Here is a 20,272-nt window from a genome sequence, read left to right as displayed (position 1 = left end):
AATTTCTATTTTTTTGTATTTTTTGTTTCCTTTCCATTTTAATTAAGGGGAAGCTAAATATACAGGTGTGGACATTTGTGCCTTTTAAGCAATTCTGGGGTTTTTTTGTAATTACATCAGTACTTTTTGCATGAGCAAAATGCAGCATCCTGAGTACAGGATTTTTTTAGTTTTAGTTTTTTTAGTTTTTAGTTAGACTGTTAGTTTTGTTTTCATTAATTTCTTGAATGGGAAGAGGGCGGGATGCAGGAAAGGGACAGGTCGTGCAAGATCAACCTTGTAAAAATATAGACCCAGGGATGTGTTCATTACTAGAACTGGTTGGATTATGCCATGAAATTTTCAGTACAGATGTTTATATGGAGGCTTCTCTACATGGAAACACTGAGGATCACCCTGAACTGATGGTCTTCCCACTTCTTCATAATGTACATTAGCTACAGTACAAGTGTCAGGTGAAAAGAGAGCCTTAATAAAGCATATATCATTCATACCCCTGTATAAGACCTCCCCAAAGAGAAGTTCAATTTGCATAAGGCACCATTATTAAGGTCAACAGTGCATTAACAGGTAGAAAACCAGAAATTAGACCCCCAAGTCATAAATAAAAGACAAGAAGGTAGGTGTTGGAGTTGGTGGGGGAAACAGTTGCATGCATTTCTTTCTTTTTAAAAAAAATATCCATTTCTAACCTACAGTGGTTTTATCCACCCAACAGGACAAAGTAAAAAACAATCCAAGGAAAAAAACATTATTTGGGTTTGGTATGTAACATTAAACCAATTGCATTGTAGCAGCTTTGAACTGGAATTGAGAAAGAAAAATAGCAGTCCTGGTTAAAGAACCATGCAATAACCTTTGTCTTATAATAAACAAAGTTATAAATTGTGTTATACTGTAAATGCACAGCTTATACAATGGATTACAAATGAGCTCTGTAGCAAGTCAAACAAGCTACTGGAGACATTGCACATTTAATAGCTGGACCAGACACCAAAAACTCCTTTCACACAGGATAGGGGCCCATACCAACATTTCTCTGTTCTGATTTTCCTTCCCTCCCTTCCATCTCCCCCTTCAGAAACCAAAAGTAAAAAGGTGCAGACACCATTTCCCCCTCCCCCATCAAAAGGATGAGCATCCTTCTATTTTACATAACATTCTTCACATGCACCACCCCTCAGAAATGAAAATAAAAATTTAAAAAATCCCCCATTCAGACAACATTTTCTTATGGTTAGAAGACAGTTTCTTTTTTCTTTTAAAAAATGTGCCTCAGCATACAGTTGTCCAATAGATTGTCCATAACAGTCATCCAATCATTAACACTCCAAGTGTGCTCATGACAGAAGGTATCAGAAGTCATTTGGAAGGTTTGGTCCCCAGTTCTGGAGACCTGCACCATATGGTCACTGCAGCTGTTTCTTACATGTCTTGTCTAACCCTCTAAAGACCTTCCAAGGAAGAGACGGCCTGGAGGCCACTGAATTAGGGTGCAAAATAGCATACTTTGGCTGGAATATACATCCCTTCTTCTGACGCCAGCTTGACCTCGAAGCCTCTTATCCCACAGGATTAAAGTTTCCACTCATTCAGAGATGCCTCTTCATGTGAAGAGCCAGATGATCAGACCTGGAGAAGCACCTGTCCACCAAGAAAAAGACACTTAATAAAATTCAGATGCTTGACAAGTAGTTAATATTTATGACCGTTGCTGTGTCCCAAGGTCATGTGATTACCTCTTGTGACCTTCTGCCAAGCAAAGTCAATTGAGAAGCCAGATTCACTTAACAACCATGTTACTAACTTATTGACTGCAGTGATTCACTTAACAATTGTAGCAAGAAAGGTCGTAAAATGGAGCAAAACTCACTTAACAAATGACTCACTTAACAGAAATTTTGGACTCCATTGTGGTTGTAAGTCGAGGACTACCTGTATTTCTTAGCCTTCATGCCATTCTTGTAAAATGGGAATATTACTCACTTTCCTAATTCACAGCTGATGCTAAGTGAAATGCTATCAACTATAGTTCAACTATGCACCATGCTTAATTACAGATGCCCGGAATGGGCAGAATAACTGCCATTACAATTAATCCAGCATAGCTAGGTACTGTCTGCTAAATGTGCAAAGCACTGGAAGGATCACTCCATCATGTGGCTGGGATGCAAGATACTGCATTGTAGCTAAAGGTTTGCAAGTGAGCTGACACTTCAACACAGTGATTGTGATCTTGTCAGTCACCAGCCAAGTAAATATCTACCTTTATTACTAGAATCTTAGATCAGCATGTTAACACTGCAACAACTCATGGAAAGAGGAATGCACCAAAGGTCATCCCTAGAGCCTTGTAATCTGATCAGCAACTTTAACTTATTCAAATTCAGCACATTAGTCACTACTACATAACATTTCTGACCCTCTATCTCCAGATCATGACAAGACTGATGGGAGTAGTTCAATTCAATCTAAAAGACTACAGGTTCTCCACATCTCAGTCTATGGATTGTATAAAAGAAGATCAGTGGCAAAAGTGGAAGCTTTTTAAAAGTGCTCAATGTTACTGAATCCATCCAATTAAACTTGTGGCAACATTCATACGTGACTTAATACACAATTCTGAGGAAAATTTAACCTCTCCTCCAGATGCCTCCTATCAATTTGTTCTACTGCTTTCTTGATCAGTTAGAAAGTTGCCCTTTTATTTACAGATTTACAGATTAACAGAGTTGGAAGGGACCTTGTAGGTCATCTAGTCCAAGCAGACCCTACACCATTTTTGACAGATGACAGTCCAGTCTCTTCTTGAAAGCCTCCAGTGATGAAGCTCCTACAACTTCTGAAGGCAAGCTGTTCCATTGGTTGATTGCTCTGTCAGAAAATTTCTCCTTATTTCCAGGTTGAATCTCTCCTTGTTCAGTTTCCATCCATTATTCCTTGTCTGGCCTTCGGGTGCCTTGGAAAATAGCTTGACCTCTTCCTCTCTGTGGCAGCCCCTCAAATATTGGAACACTGCTATCATGTCTCCCCTGGTCCTCTCTTCACTAGACTAGCCATGCCCAGTTCCTGCAACCGTTCATCATATGTTTTAGCTTCCAGTCCCCCAATCATCTTGCTTGCTCTTCTCTGCACTCTCTCCAGAGTCTCAACTTTTTTTTTATAGTGTGGTGACCAAAACTGGATGCAGTATTCTAGGTGTGGTCTTACTAAGGCTTTATAGAGTGGTATTAGTACCTCACTTGATCTTGATTGTAATCCCTCTGTTAATGCAATTTAGGATTGCATTGGCTTTTTTGGCCGACGCTGCACACTGTTGGCTCATATTTAAGTGGTTGTCCACTAAGACTCCAAGATCCCTCTCACAGTTAAGCCTGGTTTCACCCAGTCTATATGTGTACTATTGGTTTTTCTTGCCTAAGTGTAAGATTTTACTTTTCTCTACATTGAATTTCATTTTGTTAGATAGTGCCCAGTGTCCAGGTCTGTCAAGATCTATCTGGATCTTGAGCCTATCATCTAGGGCAGTGATGGCAAACCTTTTCAGCACCAAGTGCCCAAACCGGACCACGTGTGCATGCACGTGCATGTGCACCAGTGGTGGGTTGCTACTGGTTCTCACTGGTTCGTGCGAACCATTAGCAAAAATTGGGCCAAGGTCACAGAACCGGTAGAAATGGCCGACTGGCCACGCCCCCGAACCAGTCGCCCGGTCGCTCGCCCTGGCCACCATGTTTGTCACCGCCATGTTCTTCGCGCACGCACATCCCATTACCTTGCAAGTCAAATGGGATGTGCATGTGCGAAGAACATGGCAACAACGGCAGCAGCTTTTTTTTGCTGGTACTTTTTGGAGGCCTGGCTAGGAATCTCAAATACTGATGAGAATGAACATTGTGTTGTAGCCAGTGGTAGATCAACCCCCTGCAAACTCCGTCTCTCAAGGAGCCCAGCTGCTTGCCAATCACCAAGTCGCCTGGACTCCCAGTGATGGGATGGGGTCCTTCAGGCACTTAGTTTAGTAGCTCCAGCCAGCAGCTACCACACAAATGTTCATTCCTGGCTGTATTTGAGATTCCTAGCTGCAGTTTACTCGTGAGCACCATTGGCCGGGAGAGTTATGGAGAAAGGCCAATGCTGCTCACGAGTAAACTGCAGATTAGAGGCAGCCGGCAGATTGCTGGCTTGCTTGCTTGGCTGCTTGTCGCCCAGAGCTCGCAGGTAGCGAACGAAACCTCTGTGCATCAAGGATGCCGAACAGCAGCAGGATGAGCACGGACCTCCTGAAATGCAGGAAGCGGCTGCCAGCGATGCCCTCAGGCAAAGATGTGAGTGGGGAGGCTCAATCCCCCTTAGGAGATGTGAAACACTTGCCGCCCCTCTGACACCCGACAAGCCTCCTCCCACCGCGCTCCTCTTCCTCCTAAGCAGAAGTGCTCACAAGTAACAGGAGATATTTTTGCGGGATTGCCCCCATCTAGTCTTCAGTATGTGGCTCGTCGGCCTCCGAACGTCAGATTCCCACCAACTAGCACCAGTCCCCCCCAGAGAGAGAGAGAGAGAGAGAGAGAGAGAGAGAAGGAAAGAGAGAGACAAGAGACACACAGAGGGGGGGAAAGAGAGACACACAGAGAGGGCGGGAAAGAGAGAGACAGACACACAGAGAGAGGGGGAAAGAGGGAGACAGACACACACAGAGGGGGAAAGAGAGAGACAGACACAGAAAGAGGGGGGAAAGAGAGGCAAAACACAGAGAAACGGGGAGGGAAAGAGAGAGATGAGACAGAGAGAGATGAGAGAGAGAGATAGAAAGAAAGAAAGAAAGAGATGAGAGAGAAATGAGAAAAAGAGAGAGAGAGAGGGAGAAGGAAACTGGCAAAAAAACATAGAAAACCTCAGTTACATGACTGTGTGGGATGGTCATAAATTTGTGTGTGCGTGTGTGCATGGCTGTCAAAACTCCAAAAACAGGTCAAGTAGCTCTGGGGAGGTCAGTCATAAATTAGAACACTTGCTAAGCAACTGGCCATTAAGCGAGGACCACTTGTATTTGGTTTGCCTTAAGGGTTCAGAGCTGTATGGAATCTGATTTCCTTTCACCCTTTGGGCGATTGCAAAACATCCAGATGGGGGAATCCTCATAGTGGGAACTAGGATTGTGACCACCTAGCCATGCCCACCCAGCCACATGACTGCCAAGCCACTCCCACCCAGTCACATGACCAAGCCACGGCCACCCAGTCACATGACTGCCAAGCCACGCCCACTCATTCACATGACCACCAAGCCATGCCCACTCAGTCACATGACCACCAAGCCATGCCCACCAAATAAGCCACGCCCAAGATACAAGATCAAAAATATTTGACAAATACAAGATTAGGTACACATTATGTAGCAGCAGCACCAGAGAAGAAAAACGGTATAGTTATATATTTGAAAAGAGACTTAATTGCAAAATTAGTTGAAGCGGATGATCAAGGAAGATTTTTAGCGATTGAACTTTTAATAAAAGGAGAAAAAACACTTGTAATTGGAGTATATGCCCCGAACCAACAACAAGAAAAATTTTATAACTTACTACACTCAAAGTTGACACAATGGAGATATAAAACTTGTATCCTATTGGGGGATTGGAATGGTGTTTCGGACGTAAAAAAAGATAAGAAGGGACCTAAACAAAATGTTTTAACAAGAGCAAAATTGCCCAAACCATTTTGGGAGATGATGGACGACTGGGAGTTGAGGGATATTTGGCGTGAAAGAAACCCAGAAGAAAAAGACTTTACTTTTTTCTCGGATAGACATCAATCTTTTTCAAGGATTGATTTTATATTAATTACCAATGATCTCTTATCTAGGGTGAAGAACATGAAGATTTGTTCAAGAACATTGACAGACCATAGTCCAGTCTGGTTGGAATTGGAGTATGGAAAAGGGCCTAGGAGGTCCTGGAGGTTAAATGATAACTTGTTTAGATATGAAGAAAATGTAAAAGAGTGTAAAAAATTTATGAAAATTCTTTTTGCTATGAATATGCAAAAGGGTACATCTATGGAAATGGTATGGGATGCAAGTAAAGCGTACATGCGAGGAATTTTGATATATTTGAATAATAAATATAGAAAGAAACAGGGGAAAAAAAGAAAAGAATTAGAAGATGAGATTAATAAACAGGAATGGGCTTTAATAGCCAAGCAAGGACAATAGAGAAAATAAAATACAAGGGTAAGGAGGTTTATGAGCAAGAATTGATAAAAAAATCTTTTTTAGAGTTCTACTCAAGGCTGTATACTGGTGATAAAATTCAAGATACAGATATAGATAGATATCTACAGAAAGAGAATATTTATATAACTTCAAAAGAGCAGAAGGATAGCTTAAATCAATTGATAACTTCCGAGGAAATTATGTTTGCAATTAAGCAGTTGAAAGTGGGCAAAGCTCCTGGAACGGATGGTTTGACAGCTATTTATTATAAAAGTTTACAGGAGGAAATGGTGGAACCATTGAAGGAATTATTCAATAATATACAACAGGGAGGAGAGGTACCTCCAACTTGGAAGACAGCATTTATTTCGCTGATCCCAAAAGATGGGCAAGACTATACAGATCCTAAAAACTATAGGCCGATTTTACTTTTAAATACAGACTATAAGATTTTTGCTAAAATTTTAGCAAATAGATTAATGACAGTTATGCAGCAAGTGATTCATCATGATCAAACTGGTTTTATAAATGGAAGACAAATGAAAAGTAATGTAAGGCAAATTGTTAACTTATTAGAGCAGTGGTTCTCAACCTGTGGGTCGGGACCCCTTTGGGGGTCAAACGACCCTTTCACAGGGGTCGCCTAAGACCATCGGAAAACACATATTTTCAATGGTTTTAGGAATAATTTTATGGTTGGGGGTCACCACCACATGAGGAACTGTATTAAAGGGTCATGGTATTAGGAAGGTTGAGAACCACTGTATTAGAGTATTTGGGAAGGAACAACCAGGTCCCCGCAGTGCTAGTTTTTTTGGATGCCGAAAAAGCTTTTGATAGATTGAATTGGCAATTTTTATTAAAACTAATAGAAAGGATGCAATTTGGAGAATATTTTACACAATCTATTAAGGCAATATATCAAAAACAAACAGCGCAAATAATAATCAATGGTGGTTTAACAGATAATTTCAATATAGAAAAAGGAACAAGGCAGGGTTGTCCCTTGTCTCTGTTATTGTTTATTTTGACGCTGGAAATTTTATTAAATAAAATACGTGGGACGGATATAATAAAGGGAATTAGAATTAGACAGCATGAGTATAAGCTACGAGCATTTGCGGATGACCTGGTGGTTACCTTAGCCCAACCGGTACAATCGATTACAGCCTTGATGGATATAATCTGCTCATATGGACAAGTATCTGGTTTTATTTATTTATTTATTTATTTTATTTATTAGATTTTTATACCGCCCCCTCTCCCGAAGGACTCGGGGCGGTGAACAGCCAAAATTAAAAAACATACAATATAAACAATTAAAATACGTTTAAAACAGAATTAAATCTAAATGGCTCCCCAATTTAAAACGCCTTACCCATACCCCTATAAATAAGACGAATTTAAAATTTAAAAATTTAAAATTTCCACATTTAAAAAGGGGGAAGATTTAGGCCAAGCCAGCTTGATAAAATAGAAAAGTCTTAAGCACGCGGCGGAAGGTGCGCAGATCCGGGATCCTACGTATCTCCGGGGGGAGCTCGTTCCAAATCGTAGGTGCCCCCACAGAGAAGGCTCTCCCCCTAGGGGCCGACAGCCGACATTGTTTGGCCGACGGCACCCGGAGGAGCCCCTCTCTATGGGAGCGTACTGGCCGGTGGGAGGCTATTGGTGGTAGCAGGCGGTCCCGTAAATAACCAGGTCCTAAGCCATGGAGCGCTTTAAAGGTGATAACCAGAACCTTGAAGCGCACTTGGAAGACCACCGGGAGCCAGTGCAGCTTGCGCAGGAGAGGTGTTACATGGGAACTCCATGTCGCTCCCATCACCACCCGCACGGCCGCACTCTGCGCCAGTTGGAGCCTCCGAGTGCACCTCAAGGGGAGCCCCATGTAGAGAGCGTTGCAGTAGTCCAGACGAGAAGTAACGAGGGCATGAGTGACTGTGTGTAGGGAGTCCCGATCTAGATAGGGACGCAACTGGCGGATCAGGTGAACCTGATGAAAAATCCTCCCGGACACGGCCGTCACATGCTCTTCTAACGACAGCCGTGAATCCAGGAGGACACCCAGGTTGCGGGCCCTATCCGTGGGGGCCAATGATTCGCCCCCAATAGTCAGCGATGGCACTAGCTGACTATATCGGGACGTCGGAAACCACAGCCACTCGGTCTTGGATGGGTTGAGCCTGAGCCTGTTCCTCCCCATCCAGATCCGTACGGCCTCCAGGCACTGGGACATCACTTCAAGGGCATTGTTGGGGTGGTCCGGGGTGGAGATGTACAGCTGGGTGTCATCCGCGTACTGATGATACTTCACCCCAAAACCACGGATGATCTCGCCCAGCGGCTTTACATAAATGTTGAACAAAAGGGGCGAGAGGACCGATCCCTGCGGCACCCCACATATGAGGGGCCTCGGGGTCGACCTCTGCCCCCCTGTCAACACAGACTGCAACCGGTCGGAGAGAAAGGAGGAGAACCACCTTAGTACGGTGCCTCCCACCCCCAACTCTTCCAACCGGTGCAGCATGATACCATGGTCGATGGTATCAAAAGCCGCTGAGAGGTCTAACAGGACCAGGACAGAGGAGCAACCCCTGTCCCGAGCCCTCCAGAGATCATCAACCATCGCGACCAATGCTGTTTCCATGCTGTACCCAGGCCTGAAACCCGACTGGAACGGATCCAGATATGACGTTTCATCCAGGTACTGGGGAAGCTGTCGCGCAACCACACTCTCAACAACCTTCGCCACAAAACGAAGGTTGGAGACTGGACGATAATTAGCCAATATTGCCAGGTCCAGGGAAGGCTTCTTGAGGAGGGGCCTCACCACCGCCTCCTTAAGGGCGGCGGGGAAGACACCCTCACCCAATGAAGCATTTATAATCCCCTGGAGCCAGCCTCGCGTCACCTCCCGGGAAGCCAGCACTAACCAGGAGGGACACGGGTCCAACAAACATGTGGTTGCGTTCAATCTACCCAGAATCCTGTCCACGTCATCTGGGGTCACAGGATCAAACTCATCCCAGATAACAGTCTCAAGACCTGCCTCCGTCACTCTCGCTGGATCTACCCAGTCAGAGACCAGACCTTCCCGAATCTGAGCGATTTTGTCATACAGATACTGAACAAAGTCCTCGGCTCTTCCCTCCAAGGGGTCCTCCCGCGCTTCCTGGTGGAGCAGGGAGCGGGTCACCCTAAACAGGGCGGCCGGGCGATTATCTGATGACGCAATAAGAGCAGCAAAATGCGTACATTTTGCTGCTTTTATCGCCACTAGGTAAGTCCTAATATGGGATCTAACCAGTGTCCGGTCCGATTCAGAAAGACTAGCTCTCCAACTACTCTCTAGGCGTCTTTTCTGGCGCTTCATCTACCTCAGCTCCTCGGTGAACCAAGGAGCCAGGCGAGATCTGCGCCGGGTCAGAGGCCGCAAAGGCACGACTCGATCCAGGGCCCCAGCGGCCGCCCTATCCCAGGCGGCCACTAGGTCTCCAGTCGAGGCGTGAGCCAGAACCTCAGGAATTGGCCCAAGCTCCGTCTGGAACCTATCGGGTTCCATCAGGCGCCTGGGGCGGTACCATCTTATCGGTTCCGCCTCCCTGCAGCGGGGTGCCACGGTACGAAGGTCAAGGCGAAGGAGAGAGTGATCCGACCATGACAAGGGCTCGATGACTACATCCCCTATCTCAAGATCACTCAACCACTGTCCAGAGACAAAAAGCAAATCCGGTGTGTTTCCCCCAGTGTGCGTAGGGCCATGAATTAGTTGGGTCAGATCCATGGCCGTCATGGAAGCCATGAACTCCCGAGCCACCTCAGACGTCTCATCCACGGACGGCAGGTTGAAATCCCCCATGACCATAAGTCTGGGGGTATCAACTGCCACCGCGGCGATAACGTTGAGTAGCTCAGGCAGGGTTGCTGCCACGCGGCAGGGAGCCAGGTACGTGATCAGCAAACCCATCTGAACCCCATGGCCCCACTTCACAAGGAGGGACTCACAACCAGCTGTCTGAGGTACAGTGGTCTCCCTGGGCCTAAGGCCTTCTCTAATAATAACCGCTACTCCCCCGCCCCTCCCTTGTGACCTCGGCTGATGGAATGCGTGGAAGCCTGGTGGGCACATTTCTACCAGAGGGACCCCTCCCTCCGGGCCCAACCAGGTCTCCGTAATACCCGCCAGGTCCGCTCCCCCCTCCTGAACAAGATCACAGATGAGGGGGGCTTTATTTACTACGGACCTGGCGTTGCACAACATCAGACGAAGGCCCGGGCCGTGAGGATCTGTGCAACCTGGCAAACGGGTGGAGCCTTGGGGGCCGGAGCACCCTACCGCTTGGAGACAGCGGGTGCGTGCTCCCTTAACATGATATGGCCCCCTGCTCCCGCCATATCTACCCCTCCCACTCACAGTACTGATGGTAAAAACACAGTCCGAACAAGCTCGACCCCCTCCATTGCCCCCGGGTCCCCCACCCGCCCTGCCACGCGTCGTGGCCGGGCCCGACCCTCCCCTTGGTGGGTTATCCCCCAAACCCACAACCTTAATTCCAATACCACCCCCTCCCCAAACCCCTTAAAAGATTAGACATAGACAATTTTTAAAAACCCCGCAACCCCCTCTTTGCGACATGCCACCTCTCGGGGTTCCAAAGCCCGTCATCGAGGTAGGCCCTCGATAGAGTGGAGGGCCAAGCCTGCGAGAGGGGGGAGTCTCGCAGACCAAGAAGCTCCGCTGCTGAGTACAGTTTGGTCATAGTGGCTCGCCATGACCATATCCTAAGGGTCCTTAAAAGGACAGGGAAGAAGGTAGGGAAGTGGGGAATCTCACACATAATTCACAGGACCAAGTCCACTGTCCCCTCACAACAGAGGACACAGTCACAATCCACAACGACCACAATCCAAGGGGGAAAATCGATCCAACCACCCTCTCACGGTGATTAGGTCAGCTGGTCCGCCCCCATTTGTGGTGAGGTGGCAGCAATAGAGTCAGTACATCCAGTGTCCAGGGATCAGGGATTATTTTAAAATAAATACAGCTAAAACAAAGATAATAGTTAAAAATATGGTCAGAAGCCAGAAAGAAGAGATAGAGAGGTTAACAGGATTTGAAATAGTTAAGAAGGTTAAATATTTAGGGGTTTATATTATGACTGCAAATATGAAATTATATCAGCATAATTATGAACCATTATGGCAAAAAATACAGAAAGAGATGGAAAATTGGAAAAAATTGCAACTGTCTTTGCTGGGTAGGATAGCCGCTGTAAAAATGAATATTTTACCAAAATTTTTATTTCTTTTTCAAATGATACCTATACTCAAAAAAGATGAAAATCTGAAGGAATGGCAGAAGGGCATAAACAAGTTTGTGTGGGCAGGGAAGAAACCACGAGTTAATCAAAAGATAATGCAAGACACCCGAGAAAGAGGTGGTCTTAAAATGCCCAATTTAAGATTGTATTATGAAGCCGCTACCCTCTCAGCAATTACAGATTGGATAAATTTAATGGAGGAAAAGATATTGAATATTGAAGGATATGGTCTGGTCTACGGCTGGCATGCTTATCTATTGTATGACAAGAAAGTAGATAAGACCTTTAAAAGTCACATATTAAGAAATGCTCTACTGCATGTCTGGAAAAAGTATAAATATAAACTAAAGGATAAGTTACCAATATGGACAGTACCCAGACATGCGATAGAGAATATAAATTTGGAGCAAAAGCAAGATAAGATTACATATAAGGAACTCCTTTATAAGGAAGGAGTCAGATTACAATTAAAATCTATGGAGCAATTAAAAGAAGGAATTATTAGGACATGGTTTCAGTATTGTTGTAGGAGAAAAGACGGGAACTAGGTCAAGCTCTTCAATGCAGGAAAGAGTTTATTGTGCACGGTTCAAACAGTCCAAAAGGTCTGAACAATGATGGCTGCTTTTGGCCAGATATTTATACAGTACAAAGGCAAAGTTATTACCAGTGCTGTGGAGTCGGAGTCGGAGTCGGAGTCGAGGAGTCGGAGTCGGAGGAAATTTTGGGTACCTGGAGTCGGAGTCGGAGTCGGCAAACAATGCACCGACTCCGACTCCGACTCCTACTAAATTTAGATTGGAATTTTAAAAAAAGCAAATTTAAATGTTTAAATGTCCCAATTCACAAAAAGTTATAATTAATGACTTCTCTACTGTAAGAATAAAGACCAATGCATGCAGTGCCTCACGTAACCGCAAAATGAACACGTTAAGTGACCGTGAAGAAGCATGCTTTTCATGTGCTTCACTATAAGGCACGCAACGCACAATTAGGAGTGGCAATACTTATACTTTCCATAGTGTTGTGTTCTGCTGTTACAGGGAATGCAGCGCCCATGGGTAACCTAGCCTCTCACTGATAAGGGATTAAGTAAATATGTTTTTTGCAGGACTAGAGACACTTGCATAAGTGAAGGGAATGGAGGGTCAATAGTTCAAGACTGAAGCTGTAAACCATTTATTGCCAATAAATAGTGGTGGGCGAGGGGCGGGCGACCCAGCAATTTAACAAATGGTTCGGTGGTTTTTTTGTAATTTTATTGGCCCACGGAGCTTCAGCATAGGCTAATTAGCCCTTGATTAGATCGGCTCCCGACCCCCAGCTTTATGAAAGTTATGAAAGGACGTTTTGTCTTCCTTAAAATGGATGCATGCACACGTCACAGAGTCAATTATTTCGCTATTAATGTTAGATTTGTGGATGAAAATAACAAAACAATAACACGGACCCTCGGAGTAAAGGACACTCAGGCACATCACACCAGTGATTACCTTCAGAAGTTAGTGGAGGGTGTTCTAGAAGATTTTGAAATTAAAAAGGAACAGATTTTATGTGTTGTGACAGATAACGCTTCTAACATGTTGAGCACAATTGAGAAGATGAAGGCAGATGAAGAAGGTATCAAACAGATATTAGACTTAGAGGAAGACAGCTCTGCAAGTATTAGAGAAAGTTTAGAAACTGAAGAGAATGCTGACATTTTTTTAGACAACTTTGTTGAAGAAGCATTGAAGCTTGCTACTATTCATCATATGCGATGTGCTGTTCATACACTGCAACTTGCCATAAGAGATGGATTAAAAGATCGCCATGCAGCTACATTAATTGGCAAATTACGGCAAGTAACTGTTGCAGCCAGGGCCCCAAAAACAGATGCAATTTTGAAAAGACGTGCAGGAAAAGGAGCCATTTTGGATCAAACAACTCGCTGGGGAAGCACTTATTTAATGGTGAAGCGTTTGCTTGAACTTAAAGACTTCATAGAAGAAATGGACAATGAAAATCTTGCATTAACTGCAAGCCAGTGGACACAAACAAAAGAGCTGGAGAACCTTCTTTCTCACCCCTTCACTGTCACCAAGAGGTTGCAATGTGATGATCTAACCCCGGGTAAATTCCTCTTGGAATGGAAGAGCCTGTTATATCGCCTGAACAAAAATGGAGGGTTAATAGCTGAGGGCATTGCATCTTCAATGATGAAAAGAGAGAGTCTTTTGCTGGAAAATGAAATCTTGTTAGCGGCTATTTATGTCGACCCAATGAGCCGACTTTTATTGAACAGTAAACAGATTGCTACTGGGAAAAAGGCCCTCTATGATGTAGCAGTTCGCATGAAGGGATTACGACCTGAAATACCTCCACAGGAGGATGGAGTTCTTTTAAGCAATAGTGGTAACTCAGAATCATCTTCTTCAAACGAAGAATTAGACTTTGATTCCTTCTTAGACAAAATGGAAGTTGCTAAAGGAAAGCGACGTCGCATAAGCGTTACAGAACCAGTAAATGTCCAAATAAAAAAATTCCAACAGGAGTTTTATAAAGCACTAAAAGAAGTTGAAAAGTATGATCGCTCATCAAAACTTACTGTTGAAGAAGCCATCCTTGTTTATCCAGAGATCGTTAGTGATGTGGCCAGAATAGTTACTGCAATGCCACCCACCCAAGTCAGTGTCGAAAGATTATTTTCAGCCCTAAAAATAATAAAGTCTGACTTAAGAGCCTCTATGAAAGAGGATCTGGCAGAGGCAATTCTCTTCCTTAGAACTTTACATTGAATTGATTTGCATTTGCTAAGCCTATAACTACATTTCAAGATTAATATAAACCATTTCTAGGTTTTACAGATTTTGTTTTTGGTTCATATAGATAAGCTTTGTTTTTGTTCTAAAACAACCAAATAATGTGGTTTGTATTTTTGAACTGGTAAAGTTCCTGTTCCTGATGTTTATGCCTGCTGCTACTATCCAGCAACTTGATTAATTAAATTAATAAAAAAAAATTAATAAAACTTTGTTGTTTTCATTGTGTTTGTCTTTTGCTTAAACTGTTCAATACAGTAGACTGTTGGCTTCCCAGCCAGTAGTCCTGTGGTAATGACATGTATGTTGCCTTTCTTTCCTTCAAGGAATGTATAAAATACATTCGCATATTAATACAGAGGAGTCGGAGTCGGGGAGTCGGAGTCGGAGTCGGAGTCGGAAGTACAAAAAACTGAGGAGTCGGAGTCGGAGTCGGAGTCGGAACATTTATCTCCCGACTCCACAGCTCTGGTTATTACGAAGAGTGAGACATTTCACACGTAGAGGTTACCCTTTATCTCTAGGAAAGACATAACAGCCCTTTTCCCACAGGCTCAGGTTCTCAGCTCCGGAGCTCAAGACATAATAAAAGAGGAGATAAGGGGCTCAAAGGCGCCTCAAGATCAGTAAAGAGGACAGTAAGGAAAGCAGTATTTCTTCTCTAGGATATACATGACATTTGGGGTGTAATAAACATTAAACAACAGGATGTATCTGTTTAGGGTCAGTTTGCCCTTTTACAATTCTGTACCTACGTCAAATACCGTTTGTCATCTCAGCACCTTGGCACGGAAGAAGCACTTCTGTCTTGACCAAAGATTTGGATTTCTAATATTTTAGTTTTATCCCAATATCAAATCTTAGCCTGGCTCATACCCCCCTTTGTGACTCATCTATCTCATCCAGACGAGTCACACCTATAGGTCCTCTTCCTGCTGGAGCCATTTGTAATCCCACATAGCTATCACCTGAGCAGTCGTCTTACGTTCCACCAGCAAGAATAGACTTTCAGAAATAGTTTTAACAAACAGAGGTAAAATACATGGGAGAAAAATACACCCTGCAGCTATTGATCCCACCAGGCCAAAGATGGCCTGCAGGCCGGGTAACTTTGGCCACCATCCTGAAAACATATCCTGTAAATTAAGGCCTTTCCAAGTCTGGACTGGCACATGCGCTATTTTAACCATTTTGTCTGTTATTTCCTTAATAATTTTTCCGCTTTCATCAACTTCTATGCAGCAGTTAGTCAAATTAAACTTTCCACATACCCCTCCTTCCTTGGCTAACAAGTAGTCTAACGCTAATCTATTCTGCATAATATATGTCCTTGATTTGACACTCTCCCTAGCTAAATGAGCAAGACCTTTCACGGTTTCATTGGTGATTATTTCGACCACAGCTTGCAGACGAATTAAATGGTTCAGAATACATATATGGGGGTCCGATAGCCATACATGCCATCTTCCGCCCATGTAGCTGGTCCATAAACCTCAATAATTCGCTCTGCAGGCCTGTTAGGCTAGGCATACCTCCTATCCTAACCCTTCCTATTGCAGATATGTCTACATGTCTCCTTTGTCTTAAGTTCCCCACCTCATCATACACCGGGACACCTAAAACCTGTCGAGTTTTAAGGGGAAGCAAAAAAGAATCCTGGCCCAATTATTGCCAGGACACAAACTCCACACCAATCTTTCGGTAGATACCCATATGCCATTTTACCACAAATCCAGTACAATCTATCAGGAGCAAGCCATCCAAGGGTTTGATTATCCGGTTCCTTAAGAAGGCTAATCCGTTTACCTCAAACAGAGCTGTTTCATCAATACCCTCTGTGACATTACTTCCTGACCACCATGTCTTGCTTTCCCATTTTCCTGTGCATATAGGGTTTCCTACCTGTTTACAATCAGTTTGAGTCCTCCTTTGGAAGCATACATTCCCTACCAAACTGGTGGTAAGTGTCCAGTCCCCATCTTTTCCCTAATTATGTGAAAGGCTACCCTTCTGTTCCATTTCTAATGCTTTGGAATAGTTCAATTCTTGAGCTTCCCATGGCCATTTTTCTCCCATGTTAGTTCCTCCACATACAAAACAAGTTGATACATTCAGAGTGTGGGCTATGTCTTCTGCCAATTTGACAAAGGTATTTGTTACATGACTAGGAATTTCGGGTATATTTAGCTTTTCCATTTTCAGATAATCTAACTAGAACAATCCTTTCGTATCCTGTGTTGTCCTAGTAACTTTGGTAACATACCAGCTAAGGATTACAAGGGGATCTCTTCAGTATCTATTACCAAATAATGTACTAACACCTCCTCTATAATTTTCACATCACACTCTACCTTACAGCTTATGCATAAAACACAATCAATACAGTGAGTGCAACAACAACCCTCACACCCACAATTACAAAACCAACACATTTAAAGAAAATTCTCTTTTCTGTTCCTTTGCATCAAAAGGTAGCTTCCAGGGTGTCCTAAGCAGGGACTTCTTTCATCTGTAAGAGGTTCACACTCCGCAGCCGGTTGGGGAGATATTAGGGATCGGAACGACTGAGAAATCAAATGGGCCCTGGTTGTCCACAAAACCATTGCTTATATCTGTAAAACACAATGATCAATAAAGCTACCACCCCAATTACTCAAAGTGCCCACACCCACTTTTCTTCCCACATGGATCCGCAATGATCTTCAATCTCTCGTCAGGATCCAAGTTCTGGACTAATTCAAGAGAGCAGGTGCTCCATCCTCTTTTTAGCTTACAGCGGGTTACATCGGCAGATATACATCAAGGTAACCTATATATAAAATACAAAAGCTTTCTTTAAGCACATTCAAATGTCAGTTTTGTTGGATGTTGTTTGTCCACGGACACTTTCCGGCCGGTGTCAGCTGCTGCCTTGACTCGTGTCTGATGGATCCATGATTTTGATTCTGCAATCTTAATAGCAAGTGGAGAAGTCATAATACCAATAAAAGATCCCTTCCATCTTCCACTTGGTCCCCAGGTTCAAATGAGTGACATTAAATTACTAATCTAGGGGGCACTTGTTCCATCACATATCGTTGGAATCTCTCAATTTGCTTATTAAGTTCTTGTACCATCTCCATGTTCCAAACCCCCCCTTTATGACCTAAATCAGGGCACCTAACATACATATTTACCTTATTTTACCATATTTACATGGTCAGGTGGAATAAACCTCCAATACCTGTAAACAATCATGCTCAGAAACAGACTCCGTAGGCAACAAAGTTGCTGGATTTAATCGGTTAGACACCACCAGACGCACCTGTGGATTCTCACTCATAATTGCCTGATATTTTGTCAACCTTTGCCCACTAATCCACAAATGTCCCTTAGTATCCAACACAGACTGCTCCTCGTGAGGGGAGTGCATGAGTATAGGACAAGAAAAAGTAAGTTTATTACAACTCTGAATCAATTCTGCACTTGCAGCCAGCACCTTCAAACAGTGGGGCCAGCTTTTTGGCCCCCCCATCCAATTGTTTTGACAAATAGGCTCCAGATTGTTGCCAACTTCCCAAAGGCTGGGTAAGTACCCAGCAATATTTCTATTAGTGTTTACGTACAAATTCAAAGGCAAGTTCGATAAAGCCAGAGCTTTTTCTGTCCCCCCCCCCTTTCCACTCAAGGGGTTCCACATTGGCTCCTTTGGTGGCTGCATACAAAAGTGCTGCCATGAAAGCAAAGTTAGGGATCCAATTACGGCAAAAGCCAGCTAATCCTAAAAAGCTTCTCAGTTGTCTTTTTGTTTGGGGTTCTGCCAGCCTTAGGACCGCCCTTTTCCGCTCTGGTCCTAAAGCTCGACGACCCTTATATCGTATCCCAAATATCTAACTTTCCTTTTCACCAATTGAGCTTTCTTTCTTGATACCCAATAACCACACTCTAATAACAAATCTAGCATTATCGTGCATTCATCTTAGTATTATCCCAACATAAATCCTCTGTCAGTCCTGTTGATCCAAACATCATCAACATATTACAGTATTGTGTCTCCTGGTTGTTGAGGCACATAATACTGTGAGTCTCTAGCTACCGCTATTCCAAACAATGTGGGGGAGGTCTTAAATCCCTGAGGCAGCCAAGTCCCAGTATATTGCATTTTCATTCCTGTATAAGGATTCTCCCACTCAAAATGCAAACAGTGGCTGGCTTATGGGGTGAATGGGAATTGTAAAGAATGCATCCCTTAAATCAGTAACAGAAAACCACTCAGCCCGGGGTGGAATTAAATTTAACAGGGTATATGGATTCGACACGGCCGGGTGTAAAGTTACCGTGCCCTGGGCGGTAAGACCCATCTGACTGTTTAATTGGGATAATTGAAGTATTCCAGGGGGACTAAATAGGCACCAAAACCCCCGCTTCCGAATCTCTGAATGCTTTCATAAATAGCACAAATAGCTTCCCAAGAAACGGGACGCTGCCTTATACTCACAGGCGCCACTCCAGGTTTTAGTTCCACCACCACTGGAGGGTGGTGAGCTGCAAAACTTGGCAGGTTATCCTCAGGCACATCAAACAACCTCCACTTCTCCGGGGAATGCCTTATGGTCATTCTCTGACTATCTTCATCAAAAGAAATTGTTGCCCCTAATTTACTCAGCAGATCCCTGCCTAACAACGGAATAGGGCATTCAGGGATATACAAGAATTCATGCTGGATTTCAGCTCCCTTAAAATCACACATCTCTGGTTTCAAGACCTGCCGCCCCATGGCTTGCCCTGATACCCCCTGGACCTGAATTTTATGGGATCTGGGGGGCTGCAATCTGCTTATTTACAACTGATCTTCCTGCTCCCATATCTACCAGAAACGTTCTGTACTGACCCCCTATTTTCATTGTAACCAATGGCTCAGGCAGGGGTTCTTCCAAGCCTGGTCCCCCTCAATCTGACCGAGTCATGTCTGCCAATCCAATACTTTCCGCTTTCTGCTGCCCTGCGCCCTCTCCAAATCCTCTACCAAAACCCCAACCTGAACTTGTCTGTCCAACCTTCTACTCAAACCTCTCCTCTAACCTCGTTCTCCCCTTCTCCCAGAGAGCTGCCTACGCATCCCTGACCCAAAATCCGCTCTTCTCATCCCTCTACTTCTCACCATCTGTCTTGGGCATTCCTTTTCCCCTTACACATTAATTAGGACCCAGGGGTAAATTCTGAGAAAACCCCCCTTGCATCCCACTTTGCAGTGCCCCTGCCAACAAACCAGCCTTTTTATTCATCCGTGCCTCCTGCTCTTTCTTCTCCACCTACAGCCCCCACAGCCTCCAAATCATCATCATTATCCACCTCTCCCTCTCTAACTGCTACCTCTAGGCGAATGACTCTCCTTGACTTTTGACTTCGCGCCAAGACCACTCATACGCCTCTAATTTCCTCCTCCGCTCCCTCCAGCAGCCCCCTCACTTTTCCTGCCTGCTCAGATACAAATAACCCGACCGTTTCAGCCTGACATTGCAATAAATCCTCAGGTTTTTTTTTTCTGTTAGGGCTCTCACCCATTGATCAATATATTGAAATCGATCAGGATATTTATCCTGATTCACTACAATCACTCCTCACAACTTATCCACTGTTTCTTCCCTTAACAATTCCTGGAGGGGGGGGGTCAGCCCATCTCCCTTTGTGGCCACACATGTCTGCATAAGAATTTTAATCGATCCTTTGATCCTTTCGGATAGGAAGGGTTGCTAAAATACTTGTCAAAACCTTTTAACATGCATGCCAATGGAGTATTTGGCACGCTCTGAACTCCTCCCATTCTATCACACTGCCGCCAACTCGTAGCCCCGGAGCTCACGGTCACTAGCGAGAAATGCGACGGCTTAACCACCCACACAACCTGACACGGACTTCGTTAGGGTAGCCACCCCGAGTCCGAGGGAGTGATCAAGT

General features: G+C 44.2%; 1 protein-coding gene across 1 annotated transcript in view; it reads right to left on the bottom strand.

Annotated features, from left to right (window-relative positions):
* Nucleotides 1-1,283: 1,283 nt before the first annotated feature.
* Nucleotides 1,284-20,272, bottom strand: part of KLF6 (KLF transcription factor 6) — a 37,524-nt gene continuing 18,535 nt past the window's right edge. The window contains exon 4 of the mRNA XM_070944433.1: nucleotides 1,284-1,644. Within this exon, the coding sequence (XP_070800534.1) occupies nucleotides 1,593-1,644 (52 nt within the window). The 3' untranslated portion in view covers nucleotides 1,284-1,592. The remainder of the gene's footprint in view (nucleotides 1,645-20,272) is intronic.

The sequence above is a fragment of the Pituophis catenifer genome, unplaced genomic scaffold, assembly GCF_029215685.1.
Source record: "Pituophis catenifer annectens isolate HBS135680 unplaced genomic scaffold, rPitCat1.0.hap2 SCAF_5, whole genome shotgun sequence".
NCBI classification, from domain to species: Eukaryota; Metazoa; Chordata; class Lepidosauria; order Squamata; family Colubridae; genus Pituophis; species Pituophis catenifer.
The sequence above is the reverse complement of the archived record's forward strand: the minus strand, read 5'-3'. Positions and strand labels throughout refer to the sequence as shown.